At 39.7% G+C, this 12,650-nt stretch overlaps 1 protein-coding gene across 1 annotated transcript; it reads left to right on the top strand.

Annotated features, from left to right (window-relative positions):
• Positions 1 to 11,482: 11,482 nt before the first annotated feature.
• On the top strand, positions 11,483 to 11,884 carry LOC102665843 (uncharacterized). The gene has a single exon (XM_006605863.2). It carries the CDS (start codon positions 11,483 to 11,485, stop codon positions 11,882 to 11,884), a length of 402 nt encoding a protein of 133 aa, XP_006605926.1.
• The last annotated feature ends 766 nt before the right edge of the window (positions 11,885 to 12,650 follow it).

Genomic DNA, 12,650 nt, shown 5'->3' with positions numbered 1-12,650 from the left:
CTTTCGAACAAGAAATGGGATTAATAATCCCACAAGATTATGCTGAAGAAGTTGCCAATCGCTCGATCGAAGGCCAGAGAGCACTTCGATTAACACCCAAGACCTTCGATCAAAACCCACAAAAGCTGTTCCTCAAGTACATGAAGATTTTTCTGAGTTTTGACACGTTTCTTCCCCAACATGCTCCATTCATTAGTCGAGAGGTCGGCCCGGCCTGGTTCACTGACGATTTTCCTGCTGTCGATCCGGACAATGAAGAAGAAGTGAATGAAATATGGTCATTTTACTTGAATCCACAGATCCTGTCCTGTCGTACAGGTGTTCAATCGAATTATTTAGGCCTGGTTGGATACCAGCCTAATTTGGTTTCAAGACAATTTGGCCTCTCGCAGATCCGTCCCAAAAGCTTGTTCGAAGATCCTAGAGACGTCATAAGAGGGGCCAATCTTTCAGAAAAGACTTTCAAGAAATTTTTGAAGATTTCTCTTGATGAAAACTATAACCTGCATCCTTTTGAGTTCAACCATTCCCACTTCTGCACCATGGGATTTGTTACCTGGTGGGAGAAATATTATTCGGGCCGTTCGGTTGGAGACACAACTGTCATGATCTCCAGACTTGAGAGTGGTTTTACACAACCAACGGTCGAGAATATCCGCTCAAACCTTCAAGCTCGAGGTACTAACCTTTGATTTTTCTAAATTGATATGTATTTTTGCCTTTTCTAATATTCTTACTTTCAGGCAAAACAATCATGACAAAGAAAATTGCTGAAACGTCTCGAGCTGATGTGAGACCCAAGAAACCCACTCGGGTGAAGATCCAAGAATGGAAACAAGAAGAGAAGGTAACTCTTCTGAACTTATCTTTTACTCTTAACGTCTTTGCCTCATATTTCTTTATTTTTTCAGAATCATAAGAAAGATGATAGCACCGAGACTACCACGACCTCAAAACGCTCGAAGCGTGTGGTCATCGAATTCGACGAAGAAAAAGATGCAAGTTTTATTCCTAATGTCAATATTATAACTCTTTTAAGTCTATATTCTGACATTTCTTTACCCTCATAACACAGGAAGAAGAGGAAAGACCTCTTGTAAGAAAAAGAAAATCACCTGAGACTTCGACCAAATCTGCTGACCAAACAGAGGCAGGCGATTCCCAGGCTCAAATGCCTAAGAAGAAAAAGAAAGTGAAGCAGATCGAGCCTGAACCTTCTGTGACGGTCGAGGGTGGTGAGCCAGTCAGGAAGAAAAAGAAGAAGACCAAGTCTTCAAAAGAACAAGGTGAGAATCAACCTGTTGACGTCCAACCACCTTCGACTGATGTTGGCGGCGCTGAAACAGAAACTACTCCCTCTATTGCTGAGATGGGCAACCTTGTCGAACAACCGGACTTACCACAAGAACACCCTACCGTCGAGGTATCATTCTTAATATGATTTTAATCATAACTAATACGAAACTATTTGTTAACCTTTTCCATGACAATTCGAATCAGGTACAACAAAATGTTTCTGTAGAAGAAATACCCTCATGTGCTCGAACCTCTCCTGCTCCTGAGACGGATGCAGTGAATGTTGAGGAACAGGGTGAAGGTCAAGGCATTGGACCCAGCAGTCCTCAGGGATCGAGTCAGAGAAGTTCATCTGAAGAACACTTTTCCGATGAAGAGGCCATACAAGAGGCTGAAGCTGGAGGTTCAGACATTTTCCCAGCGTCTTCGACATCTAAGCTTTCCGCTAGCATAGGGATCGCAGAGGATACATTCATTCAAATGCAAGACGAAGACCCTGCTGCAGCCCTTCGACTCCTGCTGAACACCAGTCAAGCCAACACCTCAAGTGAAAAGAATCCTGGTGCTTCGTCCTCATCTGATGCTGATATAACCTCTACAGTACGCCAAGATTGCCTGCTTTTGAAGTTATCAATGGAATACGCACGGGCAGACGTACTTAAATCCATTGAAGAGAACCCTTCTGCTGCTTTTGGACACCTGAACTTTTTGAAGAAATTGCATAACCCCCTTACTTCTGATGAGATTCTGGGCAAAGTTATACAAATCGAGTCCATTATCGATCAATTTGCAAATACTGTGCAGAAAAAACGCGAAAATGGCGCCAGACTCGATGCCCAGAAACAGGCACATATCCTTCTGCTCGAGAAAGCCCGAGCGGCTCAACGTGAAGTCGAGCGTCTCACCAAAGAGGCGAAAGAAGGATCTTCTGAGATCAAAGCCTGTGATGATAACATCTCCTCCTGGGAGGCAACTATTACAAATTTGCTGTCTCAGGTCGATGATCTAAGGCAGAAAATTGTAACAGAGCAGGCCAAACGCAAAGAACTCCAGGAGAAGGCTGCTGATTCGATTCAGAAGCTGGTTGCCGAAAAAGGGAGGGAAGGCCTGAAGGCCTTTAGTGCATCTCAAGCGGTAGCAGATGAGGCGAGAGCTATGGAGAGTGCTGACCAGGTTTTGAGCAAAGAGATGGCCACCTTGAAGAAACTATATGAGGACTTAGTCATGCATTAGTAGAACTTATAATTTCTTTATTTCGAATTCTGTATTTCGATTCTACTTTTGATGTAATATTGACACATGCCCTTTTGTGGCAATTTTACTGTTATCGCCATTTTTATGTTTCCATTATTTGTCTATTCTATGCTTATTTTAACTTCGAGCAATGTTGGTTTATATTTTTTCAAATATTTACCATTTATACTCAAAGTACGTTTCTGAGGGGTTAATTCCTCTAATTCATAAGCACCATTCGAATAGATCTGAATTATTTTAAACGGTCCTTCCCAATTTGGGGACCATTTGCCCAAAGCTCGATCCTTACTATCCATAGGCAGGATAACCTTCCAAACTAAATCTCCAACATTAAAAGTTTTCGACTTCACTTTCTTATTATAAGCTTTAGCAACTCTTTCTTTTTGTTTAGTCAAGACTTCTAATGCTCTTAATCTCTCCTCGTCTAAATCAACTAACTCATCTGACATCATTTTCCAATAATGGTCGATCGGAATGTCCATTTGTTTTTGTACTCTAGCTGATTGCAAATGTATTTCGACCGGAAGTATAGCATCGTGCCCATAAGTCAGTCGAAATGGGGTAGTATTAGTTGATTCCTTAGGAGAATTTCTACATGCCCATAGAACTTGATCTAACGTTTTATTCCAATTTCTTGGCTTTTGGGCAATGTGTTTCTTAATCAAGTTAATTACAATCTTATTGGCTGCTTCGACCTGACCATTTGCTTGCGCGTAATATGGTGTTGAGGTTAATAATCGAAAGCCAGTTTTTTGGGCAAATTCTTTCATTTTTCGTCCAGTAAAAACTGAACCTTGATCAGTGGTAATTGTTTCGGGAATACCAAACCTATAAATAATATAATTTTGAATGAAACTAATTACTGCTTCCTGATCAACATTTGGCAAAGGGACTGCTTCGATCCATTTTGTAAAGTAATCGATACCAACTATAATATAACGCTGGTTCTTAGAAGAAGCAGGCTTGATTTCGCCAATTAAATCCAAAGCCCATCCTCTGAAAGGCCAAGGTTTGATTATGGAGTGTAACTCACTAGCAGGTACATGCTGTATCCCTGCATGCTTTTGGCATTCCTGACAGCCTTTAGCAAATTCTATGCAGTCTTTTAACATCGAAGGCCAATACAAACCTTGTCGAAATAAAAGCCATTTCATTTTATGGCCTGCTTGATGTGATCCACAAGCCCCACTGTGAACATGGGAAACTGCTAAGTATGCTTCTGATTCATTTAGACATTTTAACAACACTCCTTCTGCAGTCTTTTTAAACAAATCATTTCCCATAATCACGTAATTTAAGGCCCTATATTTAATCTTTCGAGCCACATTGCCTATTGGATTTTCCAAATATTCAATAATGGACTTTCTCCAATCATTATCTAACATATTGTCAATGGCCAAAATTTGAATTTTTTCCTGAAGATCATTCATACTTTCATCTTCATTATTTTGTGGTATACTTGCCCCCACAAGTTTTGGCATTGGCAATTTAGTGCTTAATGGCTCTGGTAACACCAATTTATCTTTTATTTCGATCAACCGAGTTAACTTTTCCTTCGACATTTTGTACCCTGAAGCTATTTGGGCTAAATCATTTGCTTCTCGGTTTTCTTGTCGAGGTACATGCTCAATGTTAATATAATCGAAATGATTCAGAAGAGAACTTGCTATAACAAAATATTTTGCTAAGTGTTCATTAACACATTTGTATTCTTGTGTTAATTGCCTCAACACTAATTCTGAATCACCTCTTATATTAACATTTCTTGCCCCCAGGCTAATTAAAATTTCAAGGCCTGTAATTAGAGCTTCATACTCAGCCTCATTATTAGAACAAAGCCCTTTGATTTTATACTTGAATTTAGTTGGAATTTTATTGGGGGATATTATTAAAACTCCAATTCCAGTTCCATGTTTGTGTTTCGAACCATCGAAATACAAAATCCATGGCTCTGTATCGACATAGTCTTGCGACATTTCGACCACTGAGTGATCTACAATAAAATCTGCCACAATTTGACCCTTAACAGATTTCAAAGGCTTGTACGTTAAAGAATATTCTGTTAATGCTAAAGCCCATTTTCCAATTCTACTGTGTAAAATCGGTTTTGACAACATGTGCTTAATAACATCATAATGAGAATACACATAAACATCAACAGGCTTTATATATTGCTTAAGTTTTGCACAAGAGAAATACAGACAAAGACAAAGTTTTTCTATGGCAGTATATCTAGTTTCTGCATCATTTAGTACACGACTAAGATAATAAATTGCATGTTCTATGCTATCATCATCTTCCTGAGCCAACATGCTACCAATGGTCTTGTCAGACGCAGCAATATACAATTTCATAAACTTGTTTCGACTAGGAGGCATTAACACAGGAGGCTTGATCAGATATTCTTTAATTTCATCGAAAGCCTTTTGATGCTCTTCATTCCATTTGAATGGTTCATCTTTCTTGAGTCGAAGTAATGGCGAAAAAATCTGAGCTTTGCCACTTAGATTCGAAATGAATCGCCTCAAGAAGTTGATTTTTCCTAGCAAAGACTGAAGCTGTTTTTTAGTCGAAGGAGGCTTCGTCTCAAGAATAGCCTTTGTCTTATTTTGATTTATCTCAATGCCTTTTTTATGCACCACAAAACCAAGGAAATCTCCTGCACGCACACAAAAAGCACATTTTAATGGATTCATTTTTAATCCATGTTTCCTCATTCGTTCGAAAGATTGCCTAAGATAATCCAAATGGCTATCTTCTGAGGAGGATTTGATGATTATATCATCAATATAAATTTGCATAAATGTGTCAATAAAATCATGAAACATGGAATTCATAGCCCTTTGATAAGTGGCCCCAGCATTTTTCAACCCAAAGGGCATAACCACCCATTCATAAGTGCCTAAAGCACCAGGGCATCGAAATGCTGTTTTCGACACATCATTTTCAGCAATAAATATTTGGTTATAACCAGAATAACCATCTAACATGCTTAAAAATTCGAAACCAGCTGCCGAATCTACCAACATTTCCGCTACTGGCATAGCATATTCATCTTTAGGTGTAGCATTATTTAAATCCCTAAAATCTATGCATACTCTAAGAGTTCCATTCTTTTTAATGACAGGGACTATATTTGCTAACCATTCGACATACCTGGCAGCTCTGATGAATTTACACCTCAGCAGCCTTTCGATCTCTTCCTTGATCTTGGACATGATTTCTGGTGCGAATCTTCTTGGTAGTTGTTTTACTGGTCTTTTTCCCTCCTCAATAGGTAACTTCATTTCGACCATTTTTCTGCTTAACCCAGGCATTTCGTGGTAATCCCAAGCAAAACAGTCTTTAAACTCTCTAAGAAGAGGCACCAGCTTTTCTTTTAAACTTGAGGTGATATTGGCACTGATATAAGTTGGCCTTTTAATCGAGCCATCTCCAATATCGACCTCTTCCAAAGGATCTTGAGCCTGCATCTTTGGCGCCTCACTTATGGGATTTTTCTCAAAACCCAGCGGCTCATCATCATAAATACAATCCAGTCTTCGATCCTTTGTTTCTTTGTTTTCATGATCTTCGATCTTGGCTTCAACTGCCATATTTTGTTGAAATTCAGCCTCAAAGGCCGTATTTAGTCTATTTTCGGCCATATAAGCCGTAATTCTGGCCCATGCAGTGGCCTTAGTCATATTAATCTTCATATATATTCCACCCAGTTGGTGGAATGACTCCATCTTCAGAGGGGACAGCATTAATTTCCTCCCTCTCCCATATAAACCCATAGGTAGGATGGAGTTTGACAGAGTGGACAACATTGTCACTCGATTCGACAACAGCCTCCTTGTCACCACAAGGCGCTATGTTAGCCAACTTTTTGTCAAAGGTTTGTGCAGTAACATTATCGACCTCTGACTTATAGAAGCTTTGATCCGCCTCTATATTTTCCACAATTCCATCCTCCCTCCAGATAATGAGCTTCTGGTGAAGGGTAGATGGCACAGCTCCAACTCCATGAATCCACTCCCTTCCTAATAGCAAGTTAAAATTAGCCTTAGACTGTATCACCAGGAAAAGAGTTGGTCGAACTATACTGCCTACAGCAACATCTACTTGAATGGCTCCCAAAGAATAGCCAGTTTTACCCTCATAATTCGAAAGCACAATGTTGTGGGCAGATAGATCAGTGTCATGTTTCCCGATCTTGTAGAGCATAGATCGAGGCATTAAGTTGACAGCCGCTCCTCCATCAATGAGCACTTTGTTGATTCCAACATTCTCAACTTTTGCTCTGATGAAAAGAGGTTTGAGATGACTTTTCATCTGAAAATCTGGCTTTTCGAAATAAGCTAATTGCTCTTCCACACAGCCATTATTCATAACATAGTAACATACTGGCTTTGGGTCAGCCATATCAAAATGATCGAACTCACTTTCGATCTCAGTAACTTCAGATTGGACATCATATTCAGATGGCAAGATAGATACCACACAGATGACATCGAAATCTGGCTCAGAATCCAGTAGATCCTCATCCTCCATCTTGTCTTCATCCACTGGAGGCAGGAGTCTCTCCTTTACTGGCCTCCTAGATACTTCTTTATATTGGCCCATTTGCGGGTTCTGCTGGGCCAATTTCTTCTGACGCTGGAACCTACGCCATTGGGTCCTCGTCATAGGATTCTTTCCTTTGTAATTGTTCCTATACGAGTACCTATTGGCCTCCTGTGGGCCAATTTGCTTCGTTCCACTCGAACCACCTACTTCCATAATCCCTTTGTTGAACCTTATGAGTCCCTGGTGCATCCATTTTTCGACCGGCACTGAACCAGGAGGAGCGAAAGTATTCCTTCGACCCGACTTCTGATTAGTATTCGACTGCACCATAACTCTTTTGCCTTTATCGAAACGTTGGTTCTGCCTTGCCCCCTTGTTAACAACTTGGTATTTCTTGAGGCCCTCAGTAGCCTCCTTATCACATACTGCACTGCAGCGAGGGCAGAGCATCACAATCTTGTTTTCGAATTTGCATCTGTTCAAGAAATCAATTAACTCCTCCTCAGCCTGAGGATAAACAACCTTCATCTGTTCGTTGTAATCCTCTTCAGATACATCCTGAACTTGCACATGGGACACCTCCATTGTTTCGACCATCATTATTTCTTGGGGCTCCGCATAGAGAGTTTCGGCAGCTTTGGATGTTTCAGCATTTGCCTGAACAACCTTTGGTTTCTCACCAAATTTTAGCCTTCCTTCGTCAAGAGCCTTTTGAACCAAATCCCTGAAAAGAACACAACGTGAGGTTTTATGGCCAAGGAAATTATGAAATTTACAATAACCCCTTTTTTTCTGTTGTTCGATTGGGGGTACTTTCAAGCCCTTAGGAACAACAATCTGGCCATCTGTGACTAATAAATCAAATATTTCATCACATTTAGTTATGTCAAATGTATAAGTTTTAGACATAAATTTATCATTTTTAGGTTCAACAGGGTTTTTTCCATTGGAAGGTCTAAGGAGTTTACAAACATAAGGAGGTCCAGGTTTTAATTCTGCTAAATCAACCTCACTGTCTTCGATATCTTCATATATAATATCGAACTCCTGGTCACTGTCATTGGTTTCGATATAAGCAACCTTTTCCTTCTTGTGGAATTTAGAATTTCTAGCCTTTTCGGCCTTCAACCGTTCGAGTTGTCGAACTCTATCAGCCAATTGAGCCATATCCCTTAAATACTGGGTATCTAATTTCTTTCTAATCGAATAGTCTAGGCCACCAGCAGCCATTTCGACTAATTCATGTTCAGGGACTTGGGTGAAACACCTTGCCTTTAAGAGTCTGAATCTGTTCAAATAATCATCAATTGATTCAAGTGCCTTGCGTCGAACGCTGGCTAACTCTTTAAGGCTGATCTTAGACTGTCCCATATAAAATTGCTCATGGAAAATCCTTTCCAATTGGTTCCAATTATGTATGGAATGAGGAGGAAGGGTTGTAAACCATGTAAAAGCATTTTTAGTCAAGGAACTAGGGAAAAATTTCATTCTTAAATTTTCATTATTAGCCAAATCCCCTGCTTCGACCAAATATCTAGCAACGTGTTCGACAGTGGACTCATTTGTCTCTCCCGCAAACTTGGTAAACTTAGGGATTTTCACACCCCTTGGTAATTCTGTCTGTAACACATACTCAGATAATGGAGACACAAAATTAGGCCTATGTAAGCCTAAGTTCAAACCATTCTGCACCAAAATCGTTTCGACCATTTGGGCTAGGTTATTCTGCATATCGAAACGGTTTTGTTGAATATTCCCTATTACTTCATCAGCATTTTGGTTCCTATTTACCAATACTATACCAGGGTTTGGTTCGACCTGTTGGACTGGTGGCTCTATGCGTGCCGCTGGTTGTGGTGCTTGAGCCATTTGCATCCCGGGGTTATTAGGCATCTGTATCTCTTGGACAGGCGCCTGTATTTGGATCTGTCGAATTGGTGGTTGTTGTATGGGTGGTGCCCCAAAAAAGTCAGCAATTCGACTTATTTGATTTGTTAACGTTTGGTAACTGTCATTTGTATTTTGAATTAAAGGGTTAATAACAGTTCCTATTTGTTGTGTTAACATGTTAACCATATCATGGTTACTTTCATCCATTTGTTGTCTGAGTGACAAAACGGATGTATTAGTTAAATGTTGCGGAATTACCCTACCTTGATTGCCCGCTACAGATCCTGATGGAGAGGACATATTAAAATTCTCTATGTTTGGTTGAGAATTTTGCAACCCTACCATCAAAGATGTAGGCATGCCATATAGAGGGTTTTGAGGCGGTCGAAAGGGACTTCCACTGGGATTCCCTAAACTAGGGTTGTTCCAAGGGGCAAAAGCAGACGCTGACGTGGTCGAACTTGCCAACGTCATGTTGGTCATGGGAGAGGTTACCCCTGTCTGATTCATAACCGTCGAAGCGGTTGAACTAATCGTGCCAACAGTTTGGTCAGGAATTGCTCCTATACCAGAATTTATATTGGCATTACTGACAGATGTTTGCGTTGGTTGCCCCTCCATATTTGGAAGGTCATTGTTTCGATTGCTTGGGGGTGGTCTAGCCATTCTTGTACGAGTTTTGAATTCTGTTAAGTGTGGAACAGATTTCCCACTTCTTAAATGCATACAAAATCAAAACAATTAAGAAGGCAATAAACCAACTGCAACAAACAAAACTTTAAAAATAATTTAAAACCAAAACACACAATTGACCTGTCCCACTGGGCGTGCCAATTTGTTTACACTGGAATTTGGTAAACAACCGCTAGTCTAAGTTAATTGCTTGCGAGACCAACTAGTGAATCTCAGGAGCATGTCAATTATGTGTTTGCTTTAAAATGTCAAGTTTTTTGATGTTCATCATTGCAACAAACGTTTACTGGTTCGAAATTTACAGAAAGAAAAATTGTTTAACAGAAATCGAAATGCTGGAAGTAACTTGACAAGGAAAGGAAAATTGCAGAATGTAGAAGAGCAGTGAGTTCATTCGATCAAATGAACCATTTAAAAGACAGGAATTATAAAGTGAAGCGTAAATTGCATTGCATTCGAAATGTAAAGTCTACAGAAATTTAAAATGGTTCACAAACAAACATACATTCTCCTTGTGTACTCGTTTCTCTCTGCGCTGGGTACTTTGAGTGTATAAGGATTTGTATAAATGAATTGCGACCATGAAACCTAACTAAAAATTGCTATATATAGGCATTCGAAAATAAACTGCCCTAACGGTCGAACACTATCCTAATGCCAAGTGTCCTGCCACGTACATCTCATATGCACATAACTGCTCCTTAGAACGGTTATCCACATTGCTCGAGATCGAACTGATTTGATGAAGATTTGTTCAGAAATTACGCTAAGTCCAGAACTCTTGCTGCCTCGACTTCGACTCGTCCATACACCAGTTCGAATTGCCCAATAGCTCGAAGTCCTCTTTCTTGTCTTAGCTTTGTACTTCGTAAATACTCCTTTGAACCTGGGAATTCCTTCTTAAAGACTCTCCTCTCTTTTCGATTCGAGCAGGTCCTGACCAGGCTCTTGCTCTGTAATATGCTTCGAACCTCGAGACGACATCCAATGCATACTTATAGCACATTTTAGCTCATCGAAAATATGGGCTAACACCACCCCAACCAGCTTCACAGCACTCGGGTCAAGTTGGAATTTTAATGAATAATAAGCTACTAACTTCACCGAATTCCTTGACTGAGAAACTGGAAAGTGAATCTAACACGCCCAATGCCAGTGGTTAATCACATTGTTGTCTAATAATAACCGTAGTTTTTCACGTTTTGGTAAAAAAAAAAAAAATGAATGTATTACCGAACTCCTATTTTTCCCTTCAATGTTCCTAGTTACTACTGTAACAGTAATGAATCACATTTGTTACAACTACATTACAGTAATGATTGATGCAGATTCTCAAAGACGGGTCAAAAAAGCAAGGAAACCCAAGAAAGAAAAATCAAAGGGAGAAGAAAATTTCTGGAAGCTATTTAAAAAGAATGTAACAACTACTTATTAATTAATAATTATGTGTAACATAAAATGAGTACATTTGTTCTTATGAGTCCGCCAAGTCAGCAACGGTGGAACAAGGTATTTTATTGAAAACAAAAAAAGCGACATCGGAAAACGGTTCGGTCCTACTTGTGATTCCATGGTCATACTACTACTTGTCTTTAATCCAAAGTATCAAAAGGAAAGTAATGAATGTGTATGGAAGAAAAGATGAAACCATTCCCAAAATAGATGCCATGCTTGTTAGAAGCAATCAATCACCTTTGTCCCCTTCACAATCATCAATATTCAAATTTAAACTCACTTTAACACTCTTTTAATAGAGCGGAGAATAACAGAGAGAGAGAGAGAGAGGGAGAGGGAGGAGATGGCAGCGTTGCAGAAATTCAAGCTGTTCGCGACGCCATGTGGAGTGGGGCAAAGCCCAACCCAAAGCCCGAGGACGAGCCCATTGGTTCAATTCCGGCGGCCCAAAACCACGCTGCGTAGTCTGCTTAGCCTGAACCGGTCACTTCGGCGGCAAGAAAACGTGGTGGAGAAGAATCCCATGCGGAGACACTCACTGAAGGCCCTCTTTGTGTCCTCGCCGCCACGAGAGGAGCGTGTGCATGAAAATGAAACTACTCCAATGTTGGCTTCCGTTGCCGTTCCCCATTCTTCTTGGAGTAATGAACCCGGTTCAACCAACCCGCCTTGGGCCGGTTTTCGTTGCAGGTCCTTGTTGAAAAGGAAACATTGGCGCCCTCTCCTCCTCACTATTCCCGAATAATCTGTTCGATCAATTTCATCCTATCACTTCCATTTCCATTTTTTCCCATAATTCTGTTCCTTATCAAAGTTTTGTTGCTTTTCTATTTAAGTCTCCTTAAATATAATTGCATTTTAATTTCCGTGATCCTGCTGAGGCTGCTTCTATGTGTATTGATTTGGTTATGGCATTTCGTGATATGAGAAATCGATCAGATATTCACTTACTTTACGTATATCAATCTCTTAGATTGGAATGAATGTTAATAAATCTAAATTATTTGTCTCGATCTAAATTATTGAAAATCTTGTTGTGGGGCTGAGAAGCTGTTCTTTTTTGTTATTTATTAATTGTTCTTTATAGGAAAACAAAAAAACAAAAAGGAAAAGTTGAATTAGAATTGTGTAAAGAGAGGCGTGAGACACGTCATGAGTTGGGAGAGGTGAAGAATACTTTCATAAAGCATGAACAATCAGTGTCGGGATAAGGCAAAAAGATAAAGAGAGGCATGCTTGGGTAACATCAACAAACAATGCCTTTGGACTTGTTTCGCGTTGAAAAAGCATTTTAAGCTTGACTGTTTTAGTTTTGAAACTGAAAAAAAAAAATGTATTCATCCAGGATATGAAGGTATAAATTGAGGCGGGAATTAGAATGTAATTCTTGATCTGCTAGACCAATTATTATTTATACAATGTTCTTGCAATTAAATTTGTCTCAAGCTTTTTAATGGATCGTATCAAAGTTATGCATATATATTTAACGTGCTTTTGGAAGACTTACTTCG

This window comes from Glycine max, chromosome 20 (assembly GCF_000004515.6).
Source record: "Glycine max cultivar Williams 82 chromosome 20, Glycine_max_v4.0, whole genome shotgun sequence".
NCBI lineage: Eukaryota > Viridiplantae > Streptophyta > Magnoliopsida > Fabales > Fabaceae > Glycine > Glycine max.
The sequence above is the reverse complement of the archived record's forward strand: the minus strand, read 5'-3'. Positions and strand labels throughout refer to the sequence as shown.

What these genes read in the sequence shown, in the direction of transcription:
- LOC102665843 (XM_006605863.2), top strand. Translation starts at nt 11,483, where the DNA reads ATGGCAGCGTTGCAGAAATTCAAGCTGTTCGCGACGCCATGTGGAGTG.